This window comes from Heptranchias perlo, chromosome 24 (genome assembly GCF_035084215.1).
Source record: "Heptranchias perlo isolate sHepPer1 chromosome 24, sHepPer1.hap1, whole genome shotgun sequence".
Taxonomy (NCBI): Eukaryota; Metazoa; Chordata; class Chondrichthyes; order Hexanchiformes; family Hexanchidae; genus Heptranchias; species Heptranchias perlo.
In genome coordinates this window covers 27,136,615-27,159,076 of record NC_090348.1, presented here as the reverse complement: position 1 = coordinate 27,159,076, position 22,462 = coordinate 27,136,615, and the positions used below count along the sequence as shown (strand labels likewise).

The following is a 22,462-nucleotide window of genomic DNA, read 5'->3' as shown; positions in this document are numbered from 1 at the left end:
TACCTGCTTCAAGAAAGCGTGGGAAGGTAAGGCTGAGAAACACCTGCTGCAGTAAGGACCTGGACATCAATGAAGAGATAAAGAATGAATGTTCGAACACTGGGGACAAGAACTATGGGATAGATTTTCCCCTTCACTGTCTGGGCAGTAATGTGGCTCGGCGGATCACATGCCCTTTACAGAATCTGCCAGATGCTCATTCCACAGTGGAACGAAAATCAGACGGGGTCCATAAAGGATGTGTGATCTGTCCCCTTCAGATTCCTGGCCAGACAGTGAAGATTAATATCTAGCCCTATTTGTTAAAAGTTGAATGCAGAACTGAAGAACGACTAAATATTTCATTTACTATTGATGAATACTTAAAACAAATTACATTTGAAAAAATGATTAATGGCAACGACATTAAATCATTTATTTTTCTTTCACCAATTATATTTTATTGAATTTAAACTCTATTGTGAAACAATTTATTCATATTACTCATTCCTGTGAGCAAACGAATTCCATGTGTGTGTAAACTTCACGCAAATGAAGGAAACACGGCCTCCGCTGTGTATCCTGTGTATTTGCACCCTTCAAACGCTGGATGCACTGCTCCCTGTTGGGCTCCAGCATCCAGTGTATGAAGGTCAGCAGTGGGGTGTGTGACTCACTCACTCTTCTAGACGTTCAATCTGTATTTCCTGTAATATTTACATGAGGCTGGGTGCACCTGTTTGAATTTGGAAAGCTCTCATCAGAGCTGCTCACTCATTGATCCATAAATCCTAAATCAACTCATGAGGGTGCAGCACTGAGAACAGGCCTTTCCAAACCATTGGCCACACCAAATTTAAACAGGTGAACCAAGCAACATAACAATAAAAGCACAGGGACAGAAGCAGAGTGACAAATTCAAAATAGGCATTGAGCCCATCTGATGAATCACTGCTATCCAGGTTAGTGGGTAGTGCACTCTCAAAATTAACATTGGGCGAGTAGCTGGACCTCCAGGTGCTCCTCTCCCAAGCATGTGTAGGCAAAGGACACAGGTGCTGTAAGAAAGTTAGAGCACCATTAACAAAGTTAAATGTTCTGTATGCAGGATCCAAGTCGGGTAAAGTTATCCCTGAATGTCCTGTCTGAATTTATTCTGTGGTCAAACTGAATGCCCAAAGCCTAGAACCCTTACATATTTAATCCAGTCTAACGGCTGCCCTATCGATGTGTTCTAATCCCTGATGCCCTCAAAACTGGTGTAATTTTTTCACTTGTTTAACTAAGTCTGATAATATAAGTATGAGTAAACTATTGTCACTTACCATGCAGCAGCAGACGCCCACCAACCTATATTCAAAATATCGACTATGCTGGGCTAAAGATGATTTAAAAAACAGCATTATTAATTCAGGACAGTATTGAACTCAGTAAACAGTAACTAACTAATCATGCTTTTAAATGTTTTCTATTAATATAAGATAATTCAGGAATATATCACTCAAATTGCCAACAGTTTTCCAAGGTGGTCCAAGATTTCTGAAATGGAGGGGGGTGGGTGGTAAAGAGGTGTTTGGGGGACACTCTCTTCAAAATGAACTAGTGAACTAATGTATATTAATTGATAACTATGATTCTGGCTGAATGGGTATGATACTTGGGAGGAGGGCAATGCTCCCTCTGTCATTTAGTTTCCTTCTTGTTTTGCAGGACTCTGCTGTTAAGTATTTGCAGCGTATTCCCATTCAGTGTATAATGTTTAAGGATGAAAAAAGGCGACCAAACCAAGTGAAATCAAATCTAGTCACCCCACATTTAAAATAAATCCCTGAAGTGCGTTCACACCCAGGGACCCTCCCTCATCCGCCCCCCCTCCCCCATTCTCGTGTTGGGAGGGGTGGGGCTGAGGGAAGGGACTACCTCCACTGGGAGTTTCCATTTCCCTGACCTCAGTGGGACCTGGCTAAGTACGAAGGACGGGACACCCAGTGAAATGAGGAATACTGGTTTCCTGAAGGGTGCAAATGGGCTTATCTGAGCCTCCAGACTAGGGAAGTAGTCTGGACCCTCAGAAATTAGGTAAGATCTATTTTTAAAAAAATATATGGGCTGAAGGAGCCATAAAATAATTTCCCTGGGAGGGGGCAAGAGAAGAAGTTGGAGACCAAGCACCACTCCCACAGACGGCAAGAGATGTTGGAATTTCTGAACTGTATGGTCTGGTAGGTACCTGAGATTTACCTCTGGTGGCGTAGGTATTCACTATGCTGATTAGCTGCCCTCCAAATGACCTTTCATACTGTGGCAGGATCAGCACCTCAGTGCACTAATGGGCTCAATCCCAGTGTAACTGTTGTGTATTTAAATGGAGTACAACAGGTACAGTATTCACTGGACTTGGATGCAATTGAATATGTTTACTAAACCATATTACCAAGTAGGAGAATTTTTTAAATGTTATTATTCATGGGTGTTGGTGGCAAGGCCGGCATTTATTGCCCATTCCTAGTTGCACTTGAGAAAGTGGTGCGGGGCTGCCTTCTTGAAACATTGCAGTCCGTGTGGTGAAGGTACTCCCACAATGCTGTTGGGTAGGGAGTTCCAGGATTTTGACCCAGTGACAATGAAGGAACGGCGATATATTTCCAAGTCAGGATGGTGTGAGATTTGGAGGAGCACCTGGAGGTGATGATGTTGCCACGCGCCTGCTGCCCTTGTGCTAGTTGGTGGAAGTCACGGGTTTGGGAGGTGCTGCTGAAGAAGCCTTGGCGTCTTGCTGCAGTGCATCCTGTGGATGGTGCACACTGCAGCTACGATACGTTGGTGGTGAAGGCAATGGGTGTTTAAGCTTGTGGATGGGGTGTTGATCAAGTGGGCTGCTTTGTCCCGGATGGTGTGGAGCTTCTTGAGTGTTGTTGGAGCTGCACTCATCCAGGCAAGTGGAGAATATTCCATCACACTCCTGACTTGTGTTTGTAGGTGGTGGAGAGGCTTTGGGGAGTCAAGAGGTGAGCCAGTCGCTGCAGAATACCCAGCCTCTGACCTGCTCTAGTAGCCATGGCATTTATTTGGCTGGTCCAGTTGAGTTTCTGGTCAAAGGTTATCCCCAGAATGTTGATGGTAATGCCACTGAATGTCAAGGGAAGAGGTTAGGTATTCTTTTAGTTTTAGATGGCACTTGTGCGGCACAAATGTTACTTGCCATGTTTCAGCCTAAGCCTGGATGTTGTCCAGGTCTTGCTGCCAGCAGATGTGGACAGCTTCATTATCTGAGGAATTGCGAATGAAGCTGACCACTGTGCAATCATCAGAGAACAGCCCTACTTCTGCCCTTATAATGGAGGGAAGGTCATTGATGAAGCAGCTGAAGAAAGTTGGGCCGAGGACACTGCCCTGAGGAACTCATGCAGCAATGTCCTGGGGATGAGATGATTGGCCTCTAACAACCACAATCATCTTCCTTTGTCCCAGGTATGAATCTAGCCACCGGAGAGCTTCCCCCTTAATTCCCATTGACTTCACTTTGACTAGGGCTCCTTGGTACCACACTCGGTTGAATATTGCCTTGATGTCAAGGGCAGTCGCTCTCATCTCACTTCTGGAATTCATGTCAGAATATGCGAGTCTCGGAGCTGGGACTGATGGAGGTTGGCAAGCTTCTGTCAAAAGGCAACACTGCAGCACGCAGAGGTCCACAATTAAATTTTGACAGGGCACGTCGTGCTTAGTGACATATAGTAAGAACATCTGCGGTCTTCAACTATTTCTCATTACAATGTCAATAGAAAATAAGGAGTTTCTTAAATAAAATGCAAATTTGGGAACAATCTCCTTTTAATTAAAATGTTGTAAGCTAAACAAAACATGTAGGTCTGTACCTCCAGTGATGTGAAATTAAATCTGTCCCAGTTTGTAGTTATATGACTATATGCAGGCATTGTCTAAGAACTGAGGCTACATTGTAATTGATATCAATAACTTTAATTCACTTACAACATAGACCGAGCGAAGCCCAGCTGCAGCTCTTGTCTTAGTTTCTGGATCACACACAGACTGGAAATCATAGGATTTGTTAAAGGCGTATAACGACGTGTTTAGAAGGTGTCTCATCAGACTTGGGTCAATCTCACCAAAGAACTTGCCAATCTGAAACAGCAATGGGAATTAACAACATTGTTCGACCTTCAGCTCACACCAGAGTTTTAAAGTATACCGCCAGGAATTTCATCAAGAGTTCTCCCGATCAGCCACCGTAAACTCAGTGGAAAATTAACGGAAACCTCGGATAAATCGTGTAAGTGGGGCTTCCAACGATCAAGTGCCAAAGTTGTGGCGGCCGATCGCAGGACCCCTCGAGGAAATTCCAGATGTACAAGTCAGACGTCAGTTATTTTTCACCAATGATCGATAAATAATTGACATATACAAATCAACACACGATGAAACACTACAAAGTATTGCTTTGAAATGGCTTCTAAGGAAACTCTGCAACAAGATAAACAACAGCACAAATTGGCTGCTGTGTTTGCCTACAAAACAGTGGCTACACTTTAAAATTCATTGGTTATGAAACACTTTGGGACTGAAGGTGTAAAAGGTGCTATTTAAATGTAAGTTAGTTCGCTCCTAAACCTTACCTTGAATCGAGCACTTCAGAGCGTCAACCAATTAGACCAAGGCCCCGGTTTTAACTTTGGACGGGTTCTGAGCAGATGGGTAGCAAGGTGAGTTTGAAACTCATCCGCTGCTACAGAAACGAGACCCAGGCTATTTTAACTCCCAGGCCTCATTTAAATCCCGCCAGCTGACCTCCTGCCCGGAACAGGCAGGATGCGACGGATAACCGCGCAGCCCAGAGGCCACCCGCTCACACAACGTAGGCGGCGGGATCGAGTTCCGGGCGCCTTGTCAGGAGATCTCGTATTTGGGAAGAGGGAGGCCTAAGCTTCACTTGTGGGGCCCAGAAGGGCACTCTTGCTCCTTCTGACCCCACAAAGGAAAGAAAAAAAACAATACCTTTTTCAGCCTCTTCTTCCCGGCAAGTCTTGACTGCCCTTCACCTGATGGGAAAGCTGAGGCGGCTTCCCCACCAAGGCCTCAGTTAAAATTGCAGACAGGTCCCGATGACCTCATCTATGCATGTGTAAAGAAGGACCCCGCTGACTTTGGGCGGGTGTCCTTGCCACCTGCCCAGGAAAGCAGGTTAAAATCCCGGACAGCAGGATCCTGGCGGCTTACAAGCGAGTAAGTAAACTGGGCAAATTTAACTGCCCATCCGCCTGGTTTCCGCCCAGCGGGTAGCGTTAAAGTCCTACGATGTATTTAGGACCCCAATGAAATTTTGAGCTTCCATAGCGCTGCCCTGCAAGGAAATATAGGTTTAGAAGGTATTTAGGGGAACCAGGCTTGAAAGGGTTAAATAGTCAAGGCTTTAGCTGGAACTGCTGTGTTACCAAATAGGCTGCTTTTGAATTCACTTATTGAAGCTACAGGATGACCAACAGCCATAAGCATCTTGTTATTGCAAACTGTGGGGGGGGGGGGGGGGTGGGGAGGAGAGTGGGGAGAACACATTGGTATCTCCACTCCTTCAGACATAGTGGAATGATGAAGCTAGCTAGAACTCCCATTATCTTCAAGGCCTATGGGGTGACTCATCAACTGCAGGGATTGAGAAGGATAAGGAGAGATAAGGAGAGCCACAGGCACTGTCTCTTCTGGATAAGTACGTATTGTCCATACAATTGGGTAAATTAAGGGGAGTATTGGGGAAAATACCTGATTGGGTGTATTTTGCCGCAGTTCCGTTCTTTCTTTTAAGGGTATAAAAGTGAAGGTCCGTAATTGATAGGATGTAGAAGCAAGAGGACCGAGAAGCGAACACACCTTCTACCCAGAACGGAAGGGTAACATAATTCTTCTTCTGTACTGTTAACTACTGCTTAGACACCTGCATGTGTTGATCCTTGTGTGAAGTTAATGAAGTATCACTATATCCAATTGGAGTCAAGTCGAATCATTCTGACAGCCCCACCCAGTGCAACTTAATATAGAGCGGCCAAACCGATGGTCCTTAAAGGGATCGGTGGAGGCTGCTCAGAAAACCTGACGGTAAGTTTTTTTTAAAAAGCAATTTTTGTTGGGCCAGGAGGAGCATGAATGTTATTCCTGGTCCCACAAAAATCACCCCACCAGCTGCCAGTCCCTCTGCTGCATCCCCCTCCTATCACCTGTATTGCATTGGATTGATGTAATGATTCCTATATATTCTATAAATAAGTCTCAGAAGAGCACCCCCCACTATACCAGAGACACATATCCATTTCCCACACAAACCATATCTGTGGTTTCTCACAATATTGTTAATTTAGTGGCCATTAGTGTTGAATAAGGAGCAGTTTTGTGTTGTGGGCAATAGTCTGGGATGAATTCAAACCCAGATCCCAGAGATGAAAAGACAATGTGCGAACCCATTGTGTCATCTATTGTTCCCTTACTTTATTGCCAATATTTGTCCTGAAATCAGTATTATTACTTCAGAAAACATTCCTGTAAACGTGTGTTGAAGGAAAACATGTTCATCATCTTTAACATAATGCAGATATGTAACACTCGAAGGATTAAAATCAACCAAGGCCCAGAGGCATAATAGCATTTACCTTTCCAATATAATCATCCTGGTTTGACATTAGCAGGAACCCACCATCATCCAATATAACACAGTCAAAGTGCTGCAGAGAAAACGACAGCAAAAGTGAATGATACAACGGCATCAATCTGAACGGCACAAACATGCATTTATGCAACTTTTTGGATTCAGATACAGTTTTTTTTAAGGTTATTTTCTGTACTTCACTTATGGCCCTCCCGGTTACTGCACAACAGTTGAGTTCAGTAGCTCGCATGAAATTTGCATTGTAGACTCACAATCACTGGAGCTGGGTTGAGATTGTCCAAATGGTTCCATTTGGCATTAATGTCAAGTGAATATTTTATCAGTTATCCATCTCAGTAAAAAGTCTAATCCAAATGAGGAAAGACTTTTTTTCTCTTTTATAATTAATCAACAAATTCTATTACAAGTTTATGCTTCCCAAAGTTCATGTGCTGAAGTTTACAACAGTGAAACTACAAAACTCAAAAAAAGTTTGCATGTTATGATTTTATATTCAAAATGTGCATAGCAAAACATTTTCTGATGCGCTGACAGGAATATTAATAGACATTACTGTAGGGTAAATTCTGTGAGCATTATTTGACCGGAGAATCCGGCATGAGGTTCAGTGCGTCCAATTCATATCACTCACAATTTTCCAGTCATTAAAATTAATCAGAAAATGAGCGCCACAAATCGGGTGCACAGACCTCTGGTGCAGTTCTCTGATCCGTGCTCCTCTTGAATGAAGCTCACAAAATTTATTCATATTTAAATCAGTGATGTAGTGCTAAATAGCATCCATTTCTGGTCTTCCAATCAGGCATGAGTGGGTTCAGGATTAACTCAAAGCACAGCTCCTGGAACTTTTATTACCCGTTTATGCTTGTCAAATCAAAGCTATTAAAATGCTTCTGGTCCATACTTTACCACTAGGTTGGGCTCCCCACCATTAACATTCTGCTAGCAGTACTTATTTTACAAATGTTAAATGCCTGTATATCACGGACAGTATTTCTTTAACTTCTCCAAGCAATCAATAGCTGGGGCCAATTTATTTTATTTTCTGAAACAAAGATTGCAACTTACTCATATTGAAGTTATGCTCGAGAGAAAGGCAGATTTTGGGCAAGTTTAGTCCATGAGCCAGGTAACAGCCTGCTCTCAAGCTCTCCACTGGAGGACTAAATCTCCACTGGAGAGCTAAGCCCTCGCGCAGGAGGACTGTCATGATGACAAAGAAAAGTTAAATTTGTCTTCTGATCTAATACAGGTACTGTAAAGGTGAGCCCAGTCATACCTTGCTATTCTTTGTGCAGTCACAGATCCCTCCATAACACTGCAACAAAAGCATTTGATTAGTACATTTGAAAAGTCCTTGCAATTTAAAATTAAGACATATAAGCCACATTTGCTAATTGCTGTTAATTTGGTATTTGAACCTTTGGGAGATGATGCAAAGAGGGTTTCCGTGTGGATAGAGTAAGCAGGGTTTCAATGGAGGGTGGACAGAGACCAGCACGTCAGTGGAGGGGGAGGTGGCAGGGTTTTGATGGGGGAGCAGGGAGAGAGAAAGACAAAGAGGGTGAGCAGCGTTTTAGCAAAAGGAGGATATGTGAGCAGGCTTTTTGGAGAAAGGAGGAAGGAGAATGAGTTATGTGCTGCAGCTTGAGTGAGTTGGAGAAGTTTCATCTTGGTTACAAGGCCATAGATAAAGTAAGGCCTTGAAATTTCTGGACTCTCACTCAGTCAGTGCATGTGCAATAGAATAAAACTGTCGCCGTCCTAGTCCCAACCCAGAGACTCTGGCCCAAATCCTAAACCAAGGGCGATCCACCCTTATTCAAGAGGAGGTTTGGGGCCTTCAGAAGGCCACAAAGGGACTCACACCAGTTCTCAACTAACATGAGTTCTGCTGAGGTCTTTCAAATACATAAAGGGCGGAATTATCCGTGGAAGCCTGGAAACTCCCCCAGACACGCCCCCTAACAGGTGGAAGAACTCCCCTGCTAGAATTTAAAAGGCTGGTTACAAATGGTATGGAAACCCAGCGTAACCCATATTCCGGCTTCCTCGGATAGAAATTGACCATTCAACCCTCTCTAGCCCCAGGAATTTTGGGACTTAATTGTATAAGTTGGGAAATGGTAGGGTGAATTGAAACTGAAGTCAAGAGTATAACAATTAGAACTGTCCTAAAAAAAAAATCAGTTGGCAAGTATGGACATGTCAACAGAATGTCCAAATTATGTTCAACTGTAATAATATTTATGTTTGTTGTTTCTGAAAAACTTTAAAATTAAGACAACCATGAACTACCTGCGCCCATATTCTACAAACTACCTCTTGGTGTCGATAGTGTCATGCTCTTACCTTGCTCTTACTTGCTACTTTTGTGAAGTTTTCCATCCAGGCATTTACATCAAGCTTTATTCCAACAACTGCAACCCAATCAGAAATACACCATTGTCAATGAAGAGGAGTTAGCTGGAATTGTGTTTTGCTTTTTTCTCTCTCTATTTCATTTATTTTTTCCTCACACCCCATTCTGCCATATACCATTTTCCGGACAAGGCACAGAACCATCAATCTCTGCCAACATCATTCTCTTGCTGTCTATTCAAAGCTAGGTGAAAACATCCTTCCTTTCTTGTGAGTTTACCTGGATGAGATTGGAAACTTATTGAGTAGTGTGTCATCGGTGTGAAACCACAGCCACAAGAATGCTGTCTGAATTCTTTACCTGGGATAGATTTTCTGAAGTTACCACAAGAATTAGCAGCTCATAATAAACTGGGGTTAACCCACCCTCGTAGTTTTGAAGAGGACATCACTGAGCTAGATGCCAATGTGCATGCAAACTGTTCAAGTTGCTCACAGAAGCAAAAGGGGTCTAGAATGTGCATGTATTTAGACTCATTTTATTACTATAAACAAACTGTAAGATAGTGACAGGTTTTACCTCTTGCTATGAATGAATAAAATTAGTTTGGCAACATTGCATACTTTGGAAGCTTAATTTTCTTGTCTATATTTATCTCAAGGTCAAATAACATCCATTATGAAGTTTAAAAAAATACGACCAATCCATTCTAACAACAGCAGAAAAGCACATACAATGGTGGTGATTTTAAGGGGCAATTGCGGGTGCATTGGGGGTGAGGGGGAATCCCGTTCGGGTTCGGAAGCTGGCTCTAACCTGCCGACTTCCAAGTTTCCCAGGGACCCACCTGTGTGCGTGTGGGCGACCCAAAAATGGAAGTCCCACCGGAATTTTAAAGTCGGCGGGATGACAGTTAAACAGCCAAATGTACCTCATTGGGGTAGTTATGGCAGTTTACCTGTGACAGATTAAGTACTTAGAAAGATTTTTTTTTAAACTTACCTGGGTGGCTTGCCCACTGCTTCTGATTCACGCCTGGTGAAACCAGATGTGAAGGGCCGGATCAGGGAACAAGAAACTAAATAAGTTAAATAAAAAACCATGGAAGGAAGTGAAAATACTAAATGAACCTACCTTTGCACCCTGCTCCATGTCTGATGTTTCCCGCTATGATGTCCCCCTTTTCACCCCCCCCCGATCTTCCCCCGATGTCCCCCTCTTCACCCCCAATCTTCCCCCGATGTCTCCCTCTTCACCCCCCCAATGTCACCTTCTTCCCCCCACCCCCCCGATCTTCCCCTCTCCCTCCCCCCGCCCCCCGCAGTCTTCCAGTCCAGTGCCGGATCTTCCATTTTCCATTCTCCCCCAGCCCCTGGACTTCCAGCCCAGTGCCAGATCTTCCATTCTCCATTCTCCCACAGCCCCTGGACTTCCAGTCCAGGGCCGGATGACGTCTCGATCTCGCTCTTTCTTGCACCCCCCTCCTCGCATTGCAGCTCCTGACGGCAGCCAGCCTGTCAATCAGGATGGCTGCCGGGCGCGATACCCGGAGAGAACGTTAATCATCAGCAATCTACATGTGATCACGTCGGAAACGGTAAGTTTAGTTCATGCGGGTTTGCCACATGCACCTTCACCCCCCTCCCCCCGCTGCCAACCCACCACCATTGTAAAATCGAGTCCAACGTGACAGTTATAATAAGGCTAGAAGGGGAGGAAAAAAGGTCACAAGCCAAGGTTTTTGACTTAAAAAAGAAGAATTTATTAAGGCTTGAGAGAGTATTTGACTATTATAGAGTGGGATAAACTGTTAAGATGTGAATCTATAGACCAACTGTGGAAATGCAGCAGCCGATTTATACACAGCAAGGTCCCACACACAGCAGTTCCAATGGGGAAAATTGCTTTCTCCTCTTCTAATGTAAACCTTTTTAAAAAGAAAATCATACTGCCCCCACTCCAATAGTTGTGGTGTGATCGAGTAGTCAGAATGGTCTTGGGTTCTACCCTCAGTCTCTACTGCACTGATTTCAGTTGCTGTGATGGTTGGGCTCTGTAATTGGCCTTAATGTCTTTTAGCACGGAAGGGAGAGAGCAGCCAAGGTTCTTGTTCCTCATTATCCAGTAGCACCCTGCTGGATGTTTCACATAAGGATGGTAACTGAAGATAATGTTCAACTTGGCTGTGATGATCAAGCGGCAGCTTGCATTGATACAGCAGCTCAAAAAATGTGTCAAGGATTTACTTTGAAGTGGAGTGGCTCTGGTTATGTAAGCAAACACGATGGCCACTTTGCACACAGCAAGATCCATCAACAGCATAAGACGAATGATCAAATTGCACTCACTGTCCAAGCTTATAGAAAAAGAATGGGCACTTGACTGAGATAAAGGACGCCTGCTACTGCCTGTGGAACTATACCACAGCATAATTTGCTGTCTCAGGAAAAAAATAAGAAAATACCATAAATGTCACATGGCAGGTGCTCATAATCCATCCTACCCTAGATTGCTTCCATAATTCACTGTAATTGTTGTTTGAAAAGTTAACTGCAGTAGCTGATCCTTCTGTAAGAAAGAGGAAAGCCACTGCATTAGTTCCTACTTTTCCTAGTTGCATCTGCACCCTGCCTACAATCAGATGAACACTCAGAACACTCTGCTGAGGGATTCATTTGGGTGCTGTCCATCCATTTGATTGTATCTGTATCTGTAAGTGATATATTGCTGCCGGGAGCACATCTTAATGAGAGGATACAAGAGAACTAATTAAAAGTTAATAACAGTAGCTGCAGACATCATACCATTTATAGTTCATTAATTATTCTGGTACTAAAAAGGAAAGATCGTCTATCATTTTAATTAAATGCTAGTAATGTTATTAATGATTAATTGGCAATGGATAGTACAGGAAACTCCAGATAAACATATCGTTGACCCTAATCCAAACAAAATTCCAATATAGCGCTTCAGAATTTTAGTATACCAATCCACTTCCCTTTCAATCCCACCGTACAGATTTCCAGTTTCCCAGAACACCTCTCCTTTCTTCCATTGTACAGAATTCCAATGAATCAAATGACCTCCAATATAAATATTTCAGAAACTAATTTCCACTCTATCAGTGCACAGAATTTCAATGTACTAGATTATGAATTTCACATTAATAATGTATCTCGAGGCATAGGAGGGCTCCTACATGCAGCAATTTGTCCGACAAGAGCAGCTTCTTGCGCCTGTTTCTTTACACTACACAATGAGCTTGTAGCACCTGCCAATCTGTTCCTGCTGTGGGATAGTTTAGTGCATTTGCGCGAGGAAACACAGTCCAACGATCCAGTGCACATGATGTCATGATTGCCCTTATACAGCCAATCCTCCAGACCAATCATTTAAAAACAAAACAATACTTTCAATCTGCTGTCAATTTCCCCAACTGAATCTGTCACACTCAGAGTAGTCATAAGACTAGCAAGGCCACACATGAGCAGGGGAGAATGAGCAATGCATCATGATGCAGAAAGGCAATTTGCTGCTGCCAGAGTGATGAGTTTACACTGCAAAAGGGAAAGTGTTGATACAGGAGGGATACAACACTTCGGAATTCTTCTTTCAATGGTTTAACACAATGGTTGATCTTTCTAAAAAAGGAAGGCTGTTACATTAGCCTGGTTTTCTTAGTTGGGCCTACACCCTTCCTACAAGCACTCAACACTCTGCTATCCATCTGAATGTGTCTGTATGTGTAAGTGATGTATTGCTGCAGGGAGCACAGCTTATTAAGCAGACACAAGGAGACAAGTGAAAACCCCAGGTCCAACAGCTTTTTGCTGCCGTAAATATTTCCTGCCACTGTATGGTTTACATTGTGAAGTGCCTCCAATGGCTTGCTTGATGTTAGAGGCAACAAAGTTAAGCACATGTGGATTTGATCTCCAAAACCTAGCACCATATTTTCCCCCACGTCCTTGTGAAAACTTGAACTGATATATAAACAATGGGTTAGCGTACATAAAAAAAGTAAAGGAACCACTGAAATTATCAACCCACCTGCAGGTTTTAGAAGTTTACCATCGATTTTAAGTTCGACAGCTCTGCTCACCATAATGCCAGACTCTGCGCTGCTCTGTATTCCATCCCAAGTTTCTGCAATAAGAATGAAATGAAAACAGTTACTATTCTTGTGTCCATAATGACACACTACCATGTGGTGGCACAGCGGGATTTTATTCTTTGAGCACTGTGTTTCATCAAGTATAAAATAACAGTTCAGTTCCCAGATGCTAAATGAACAGTAAAATGTTAAGAACAGCAGATATCACAGGGCAGGCTAATATATTTTGCAAAGCTGTAATAAAACAAAAACAGCGGTTGGGAACATATCATAGCTACAGAAAATCATCAACATGCTGAAATCATGGTTATTTAAATCCATGTTGGGATGAGACAACAGGCAGACGAGGGACTCTTGATTCTTACCTGGAATTATGATGCCTATGTCATTCCTGTGCTCACTTAATAAGTTTGCTTGGTGGAGTCCTTCCCCTGACTGGTAGACTTTGTGTTGCTGTCTACAAACACCCCACTGAATATCCGGACTAACCTCATCAAGCATGTAGTCAGCAGATTTATACACTAGCCGCTCCTGGCACTTGAACCAATGACCAAAATTGACGTGAGACAACCTTCTGAACGTCAATCCTTCAGGTTTTATTTGGGTGAATTTTTCCTTTTGCTGCGCCTGGAGAATGTTTAGTTCCCAGGCGCGGCAAGAGGAAATAAGAGGCGATGACCTGTTACATCAAGTGTCCGCCCCCACTGTGCTGTCAGGATTCCCTGGGATTTCCCAGATGGGTGGTCCCAGACCTGCGCCTGTAATAAACACAGGTCCAGTGTTTCCATTCAAATTAGGCAGTAGGGGGAACACGCAGCCTCCCACCTTATTTTCCTCATTGTTGGGCCACTCAATGCCCAGGCAGAGGGATAGGTGAAGAAACCATGCACTGGGGTTTGCACCTGCAGACTGAAGATTCTGCAGGCCTCTCAGGCTTGCAGCTGTGCTCCTGTTTCCTGCCCTTTTCAGTGCAAGGCACAGCCAGGGGCAGGCCTGTGCTATGAGTGTGCCTGGGCCAAGGAAATGACCAAGACTAGGAAATTCTAGGACACCTCTTTCCTCACAGGTGCAGTGCAACTCAGATATGCTGAAACAGTCAAGTGCCCAGCAGGGCCCCCGAGAGGGAAATCTACCTCATTATCTTTCCCCAAATTTCTCTCCCTCCTCTGCTGTGAGTGCTCTCTTTTGTTGGTGTACCGGTCTATGGGTGCCAGGAGCCTTCCACTGTCATGCTCAAGTGGCCATTCTACATTTGTGAGGCTGGACAATAAATGTCAGTTGTTTTTTTTTAACCCAGAAAATGGATCACACTGAGCCTGATCTTGTGCTCATCTAATGTTCACATGTGTATTTTTCACCCAGGGTCAATGGATAGTGATTAAAGACAGCAATCTTTTTATTTATTCTTGGGATGTGGGCATCACCAGCAATTATTGACCATGAGGTCGGCATTAATTTACCTGGTTTGTACCCTATTGGAATAATTCTCACATCCCAAATGCTTCTATGGCTGAGATTAGGTAACTCAGTACAGAATAACGATCAGGCTTGCTGTTTGAATTTATCTGACTTTAGCACCTTTACTGATTTATTGTATTGATGCAGCTGTATCATATAATGGTAGTGTGAGAAGCTTGATTATCGGCAAGTAATGGTGCCAGTCAAAGAGGAGGCTCACACCAACAATGTAGGGCTGCAGCCAGATGTTAGATTTCAAATTGACAGCTTCACTAATCCACTGGAGTCTTGGTAAGAGTTTAGCTCAGTGGACTACAGATTGAGAAGGTTGTGGGTTCAAACCCCACTGCATGACTTGAGCGTATAATCTAGGCTGATACTTAAGTGTACTATTGAGGGAAAGATGCATTGTCAGAGCTTCTGCCTTTTGGCTGAAATGTTAAACTGAGACTCTATCTCGCTGTTCAGGTGGATGTGAAAGATTCAATGGCACATTTGGAAGAAGAATTGGGAGCTCTCCCAATGTCCTGACCAACATTCAACCTTCAACCAATGCCACCAGAACAGATTATCTGGTCATTAATTTCATTTGTTGTTTGTGGAACCTTGCTGTGAGCAAATTGGCTGCCACATTTCCTTACAGAACAACCGTGACTACAGTTTAAAAGTAAATAATTGGCTATGCAGCACTTTGGGATGTCTTGAGAATGTGAAAAGTGCTACATATATGCATGTTCATTCTTTCTTTCAAAAACATGCATGTTGTCGATCAGGAACACCATTATGCCTCTAGTATTTGGAAACTGACAAAGTGACTTTTGGAATTACACAGAAATTACAACAGGGAAACAGGTTGTTCAGTCCAGCCAATCCATGTCGGTGTTTATCCTCCACAAGAACTGTATTCCTAATCCCATGTGCCTGCTCTGTTCCCATATCCATTTATTCCTAGACTGGGTCTCTTCTTCAATCATTAATTCTGGGAGTGTATTCTATAGCCTCACAACCATTCCCATTTATTACGATGGGAATCAGAGGTTATACGTACTCGATATAAGGAAAACATCAGAAGCTTTTATGAAAATAATGTGGTCGATTTTAAACCCCCCGGCCTTTTGGGACTGTGCAGGGGGAGGGGCTAAAATAATCAGAGTCCACTCAACGGCCCGAGGTCGTATCATTCCCGTCCGATGACATTTTATCTTCATTGAATTTGAAGTCGGCCTAGGCTCCCACTGCAGACAGTCGGGGGCCTAAATTTAAATCTAATGGTCACGGCCTGATGAAGTCATAAGCACCGGGTCCCAATTTTAACTCACGGATTCTGGATGCCCGCATAGGGCCACCTCTGATCGTTCTACCATGGTGGGAATCTGCAGAATGGCCAGAAGAGGCCGATACAAGTTAAGGAATATTACATTTATATGGAATCCTTGTGAGCCAGGAGAAGCAGGGGTGCTCACCCTTCGGTCTTCGCAGTCCCAGGCTTGCCTCCCCCTTCCCCGACCGATATCGGCTCTGCAACCTCCCGCTCCCAGCATTTACCTTATGCCGGGGTCCATTCTGATATGTTTGCATAACGATGACCCTAATCTCCAAGCATTTCTAGTCAAGATTCCCTATTGAATAAAGCATGGTAATCTTACTGTTGATGTAAGGTGCAGTGAAGATGTAAATATTGTTGTTTAGGCTCCTTTTGTAGTAGCTCGCTTCATATGTCTCTGGATTTTCTGTCCATTCTTCTCCGGCACTAAAAAGGAAATAATATTATTTGAGAAATAACAAGAATCATACTTTAACCTGCTCTAAAATAAAATCTTGAAAATGTTCTAAAAGCCAAAGAGCTTTGAAAGGGAAGGATAAACTTGCAAATACAGAATGCTTCTCAATAAAATTGCAGATTAAATTGTTATCACTGGGACAAATAAGCATCTAGTACAAACATCTACTATGACAATCAAGTTGATCAATTAGCAAAAAATCTATTTTCAGGACAAAAGAGCCCAAGATCAGACCTGGTGCGACTCTGGTGGAACAGCTGGATGGGGGCTAGAAAATGGGGCGGAACTCACATCTGCCAGAATTCCAACCGGTGTGAGGAACCCAGTGATATTCTGAAGGGCAGAGGGAATGAAGCGAATCTATCATCCACCCCCACACATCAAGTAGACATATCTGGTGGAGTTCCCAGACCACCCTTGGAATTCTGCCCAGTACACCCTTTATCAGGCCTCAGAGAAACTCTCGCCAGCTGAAAGCTTGTGCGAGTCCAGCTGACGGCCTAAGGCCGCAAGGCTGCACCAGTAATCGATCCCGGAGGAGATCAGTTACCTTCAACAAGAGTCCTGCTTGCTTCATAAGGAACACAAGAGCTTTTTTATTTTAAATGGTCCCTTCCTGAGGCCTTTCTTCTGCCCACGGAACGACAGGGCACCACTCTGTATTTCCCACTGGTGTACCAGTGAGGGCGCCATTGATGTACTGTTATTGGTACGGGCTGTCCACCCAGAGTACGCAAATGACCATATCCCAGTAATTTCGGACAAGGTCTGGGCCTCCTCATTTTGGCGAACTTGGGATCTACTCTGTTGCACTTCCAACGGGGGACCAACCCCATTGGAATTTTGGGCCTAAAGTGTCTCGACATATAGAATAGGTAGATTGTAATTTAATCATGGGCAGGCATTTGTCTTTGAATTAGTTCTTCACCAAAGTGTATGAATGGTGTGATTAGGAGTGTACACATATAAGCCCGAAAAGAATGTGGCTAAAGGAGCAGGTCAGAGGCTGGGTATTCTGCAATGAGTGACTCACCTCCTGACTCCCCAAAGCTTTTCCACCATCTACAAAGCACAAGTCAGGAGTGTAATGGAAAACTCTCCACTTGCCTGGATGAGTGCAGCTCCAACAACACTCAAGAAGCTTGACACCATCCAAGATAAAGCAGCCCGCTTGATTGGCACCCCATCCACCACCCTAAACATTCACTCCCTTCACCACCGGCGCACCGTGGCTGCAGTGTGTACCATCCACAAGATGCACTGCAGCAACTCGCCAAGGCTTCTTCGACAGCACCTCCCAAACACGCGACCTCTACCACCTAGAAGGACAAGGGCAGCAGGGCACATGGGAACAACACCACCCGCATGTTCCCCTCCAAGTCACACACCATCCCGACTTGGAAATATATCACCGTTCCTTCATTGTCACTGGGTCAAAATCCTTGAACTCCCTACCTAATAGCACTGTGGGAGAACGTTCACCACACGGGCTGCAGTGGTTCAAGAAGGCGACTCACCACCACCTTCTCAAGGGCAATTAAGGATGGACAATAAATGCCGGCCCAGCCAGCAATGCCCACATCCCATGAACGAATATATAAAAAAAGAGGAATTTGAATATGTCTGGAATTCCTCTTCTACCGGTGATTTGAACAGGGTTTGATTGTAATCATGTGAACGGAACAGCACCACATCAAAGTGAAGTGTAGTCAACAGTGAAAGGCATCAAAGGGTCAAAATTGGATTATATGGTATTAGTAACAAATGTATTAAATAATAGGCATAAAAGTTAATGTGTTTGTTTTTGGTATTGCATAGTGCAATGTCAACCTTTGGTAGTGTGAGTTGATGGATGCCAGACAATATTGAGTGTGCAATACTAAGGAATCCAAAAATGAATCTAATAGTTTATAGTTTATACCATAAACGTGATGTCAGTCCCATTTATTTATATTTTGGAGAGATGATTTTTTCATACCATTATCCAGTTTAACTAGTTGGCACTCACACTGCCTCCAGCTGTTGTGGAACCAATTCACTAAGCAGCAATCTACACTACTACATCCAGTTTTTTTCCAACCTATTTCTTTATCAGATTAATTTTAACAGTTTAGAATACCAGGTGAGGTTGGTACGTTGGTTCTATATGCTGTGACAGGACCACAAAATCATCGCTTGTTTTATAGCTCACTTGTGGTACTGACCAGAACTCATTGCTGATTTTGGTGTTCATAAGTTATCAAGTTAGCCTATAGTGGACCCCATTCTAGGGATGAACATTTGAAATATAACGTCTGCTTTAGGGAAAACTGGGTACCACAAAGGCAGCACTTGGAGATCCAATAGTGCCCATCTCCTGGATAACCCAAATAATGGGCAGGAAGAAGACCTCACAAAAGCAAATACAAGTCTCATTTTAAACAACTCCATTTGAACTATCTGTGAATTGGGGTTGTCCCCTCCGCATAGACTAACATTTGAAGAGATCACTCGTGGTAGGACCATAGCGTTCTGTTACTTGGTTTTGTAGCAGTTGTTTCGATAATTATTAAATTTCACTCTTGGCATCTTTGATTCAAAATCATACAACCTTAGGTGACTGTATCACTTCCCTCATTATGTAAGCCTCTGCTTTCATTCAAGAACGGCAATGAGAAGTTTACAAAATGTAAACAGTTTAATTCTGACAATATGAAGTTGTTTAATTCAAATTATTGGGCAATTTAAATTTGAATTGTGCAAAAAAAGCCTCCAGTGCTGTTTTATTTCAGTTGCTTAATTTGAATTACTGGATAATTCAATTTTTTTCAGCATAGAAAATGATGTTGAATTATGAGTAGACTATAATATACACACAAATTTAATAAGCAGTTTAAATTACCGCATCAAACAATCTGCGCTTTCCCCGTGAAAACACACATCACTATGTCTGTTGAAGAAATATTGATACCTTTGTTGCAGGTGGTGAATTATTTGCCAATATTTTAATATGCTGTGTGCATATTTTATTGCACATTTTGACAGAAATGCTGTATGAATCAGGTTTACTTGATATTGATGTTTGCTACAAGGTCTTTCTTGCAGTTTGACTGGTGTCAGGCCAGCATTCTTCTCTGTCCTTCTGCGGCATCATATCAGAGGGTTTAAAATAATGGCATCCATCATTCAAATACCTTTGTTGGATCATTGCAAAGAATGTAATGTGTCTTACTTAATAGCTTGACATGAATTGTCCCTGTGAACACAGGATTGTGTAAAGGAGGCAGAATATTTTGTATGTGCTCTGGATAGTTCTGAATAAATCTGTTTTTAGCTGAAGCAACAAGTCAGCATTCATCAATGATTGATAATCCTCAAATACATCAGCATTTACATCTACATCTAACAATATCCTGTAATTAGCTGGTATGAACCAACACAAAAACTGAACACACAACTGTTCCTAAGACATGCAGCATTTGTTGTAAAAATCCTACCTTTTGGGGTAAATTCTTGTAATTCCACCATCAGTTGCTACAAATCTGGCAAGAACTCCAGCCCTATTTTACAGACAAAGGTTAGATTATTAGAATGGCAGCATACGAATCATCACAGAACATTCCTACATATACTGGTATTCTGATTTTTGATGGGACAGTACAATTCTTTTCCCCGCTGTGTGGAAAGTAGTTCCTGCTTCATTACTGGGTTTTACAGCTGGGGGCCGAATTTCCTGTCTGTTGCTATAGCAGCGGCTTTTCGTTAGAGCGGGATATCCACACACCCCTTGCCAGCGTCCCTGATCCCTGCTCATTTCCTGGGGTGAGAGACTCAAAATATTTTGGGCAGGCACTGAGGTCTCTTATCGTGTCACTGAGGTGCCTGCTTCATGTTGGGGAGGGGGCAGGCAAATCACTGCGGCACCTTGCTGCAGCATGCGTAGGCTTGGGGTCCAGGGAAACAGTATAAAAAATAATAGGTGGTTGATTAATTATTGCAGCGGTTTCCCTAATGCGGGCAATCACCCTCAGATGGATTGCATTAGGGAAGCTGACGTTTAAAAGTTAACCACCACCCCCCTCCCAAGGCCCTTAACAACACTGGATACCTGGAACATAAAGGCGTCCTTTCCATTCACTGTTACTGAGGCACAAACAATGGGAAATGTGTCAAATCCCAACATTTGACTCTATTTTAATCCTCATATTTGGCTGGTTGGGTTAAACATCTGACGCCATGATGGAAGATGCTGCCACTCTGGGGATGGGGCTCAGCACAATGGTTCCAATGGTTTGCTGTTGAGGTTTTGGACCAAAGTGTCAGAGCGAAGTTTCATTTTGACTTGTGAAACACTCTCAGGTTTTGAATAATTACACTTTTCAGAGTCTGTTGCTTGGAGCGCACACAGAGCAAATCAAAATATTCATGTGGTGACTGGTTCATCCATAAGTTTATTGCTCAATGTGTTTGCCCAAAGAAATTTCCAATGATGAGAAGTGTACTACAAAGAATAATTTTAAATAGGAATTTGTAAGGAGAAAAGCAGCAGGTATATTAGAATTATATATATCCAAGATCTGTTTTGGCAGACAATCATGACGTTACGTTACTAGAAAGTCAAAGCTAAATAGCAAGCATCCTGGAAGGAAGTGTGTTTATGGTAGTTTCCTTGAATGCTGTACTATGTATTTATTAAAAATGTTATGTCTAAGCATATTTTCTGTCAACATTTCCCATTATAAATTGTTACATCCACATTTATAATGGAAACTTTTTGTATATACTTGTCCTACTGTGATTATACCCTCCCTCCCAGTGAAGACGCTGCACTGGTGGAAGTTACAATGGGATAATTTGAGGCAGGCAGTTTTCACAATAAATGTTGACGTAGGAATTTATAATGGAAATATAAAAGTAAGGACAGAATCTAGGACTTTAAAATTGGATCAGTGCGCCTTCTTCCAATTATCCAATTATTTTTGTTTGTTCCTCTCTGTTATTTTATTTGTCCGCTCTAGTTTTTGTTTCTCTATAAGGTACTTACACATTCTCTGTCATTTCCCCTGCTATCTCTTAGTTTGTGGCCTTCTTTATGCAAGTCTTTCCTTCCTTCACTCTGTCTGTCTCTCTCTCTCTCTCTCTGCCTTTCAGGTGGATTTGTTCACTAATTTATGCAATTTGCATCTTTTACCTTTGATACGAGCCAGGACATACAACAATGACAACAGGCCAAAAGTGGGTATAGAGATTGAGCAGGGAGATACCAGGGGCTGTGGCTCTCTGGCAGAGTGGGAGGGAAGAAAGGTTTTCAGTTCATGCACAGTTAAGAGAGATTGAGACAGGGTTTGGTCTGGGAGGGGAGCAAGAGGAGGGCTACGACTTGGAGGGAACAGAGCAGAGATAGAGGGTAGGCCTGTGAGCAAAGGTAGAGTAGAGGCTAGACAAAGTGGGTAAAATGCCTGTGGTTGAGGTTTAATGGAGGGGGACATGGGGAACTATCATGGTCTGTGATGTTACATGATTAACATGAATCAATGTTGGTATCGGAGTAGTGTTGTGTGGTTAGCGTAGACCAACGAACAGTCAGATCCCAACAATGGTCCATTCTAACCACAGTACCACAGAGTGGTTTATTGCATGTGCTTAGGCACCTTTATTTTTTTAATTTTCATTTTCTTCCCCGAAAGTTTGACAGGCAACATAGAAGCTGCCAGCCACATTACACTGCTGCAGACAATCTTTGTCTCCCTCTCCATACAGACTCCCAGCAGAGACCTGAGAGCCCGTCTAAAAAATGCATATTATTCCCGACCGAGGAAAATCATTCAGGATCAGGAGTGCACTCTTGTGATGGCTAGAACTCCTGGCCACTGAAGAGGCATCCTGGATTTTGCGTTAGTGCAAATTCCAGGCTATACTGTTGCAAACACACAACTTTTAATGATATTGATTACACTCATTCCCATTATGTTGACGGACTTGATAAAGCTAGCCAAACACATTTCTGCACTTTTGTCTTTTTTAATTGCTGCAATCTAGTTATTTATGGTCCACAACTATAAATGAAAAAATACAAGGTTAGACTGGAAGAAAGTCCAAATCCAAAACAGAAT

The 22,462-nt window shown here is 42.9% G+C and overlaps 1 protein-coding gene across 3 annotated transcripts in view; it reads right to left on the bottom strand.

Annotated features, from left to right (window-relative positions):
* LOC137341637 (voltage-dependent calcium channel subunit alpha-2/delta-1) overlaps positions 1-22,462 on the bottom strand; it is a 588,942-nt gene that overhangs the window by 25,250 nt on the left and 541,230 nt on the right. For all 3 annotated transcript variants that reach the window (XM_068004938.1, XM_068004940.1, XM_068004939.1), the window contains 9 exons: positions 19,847-19,909; positions 16,236-16,339; positions 13,068-13,163; positions 9,008-9,075; positions 7,935-7,973; positions 6,639-6,710; positions 3,973-4,125; positions 1,305-1,357; positions 4-59 (listed from right to left, as the gene is read on the bottom strand). In XM_068004938.1, the coding sequence (XP_067861039.1) occupies positions 4-59; positions 1,305-1,357; positions 3,973-4,125; positions 6,639-6,710; positions 7,935-7,973; positions 9,008-9,075; positions 13,068-13,163; positions 16,236-16,339; positions 19,847-19,909 (704 nt within the window). The remainder of the gene's footprint in view (positions 1-3; positions 60-1,304; positions 1,358-3,972; positions 4,126-6,638; positions 6,711-7,934; positions 7,974-9,007; positions 9,076-13,067; positions 13,164-16,235; positions 16,340-19,846; positions 19,910-22,462) is intronic.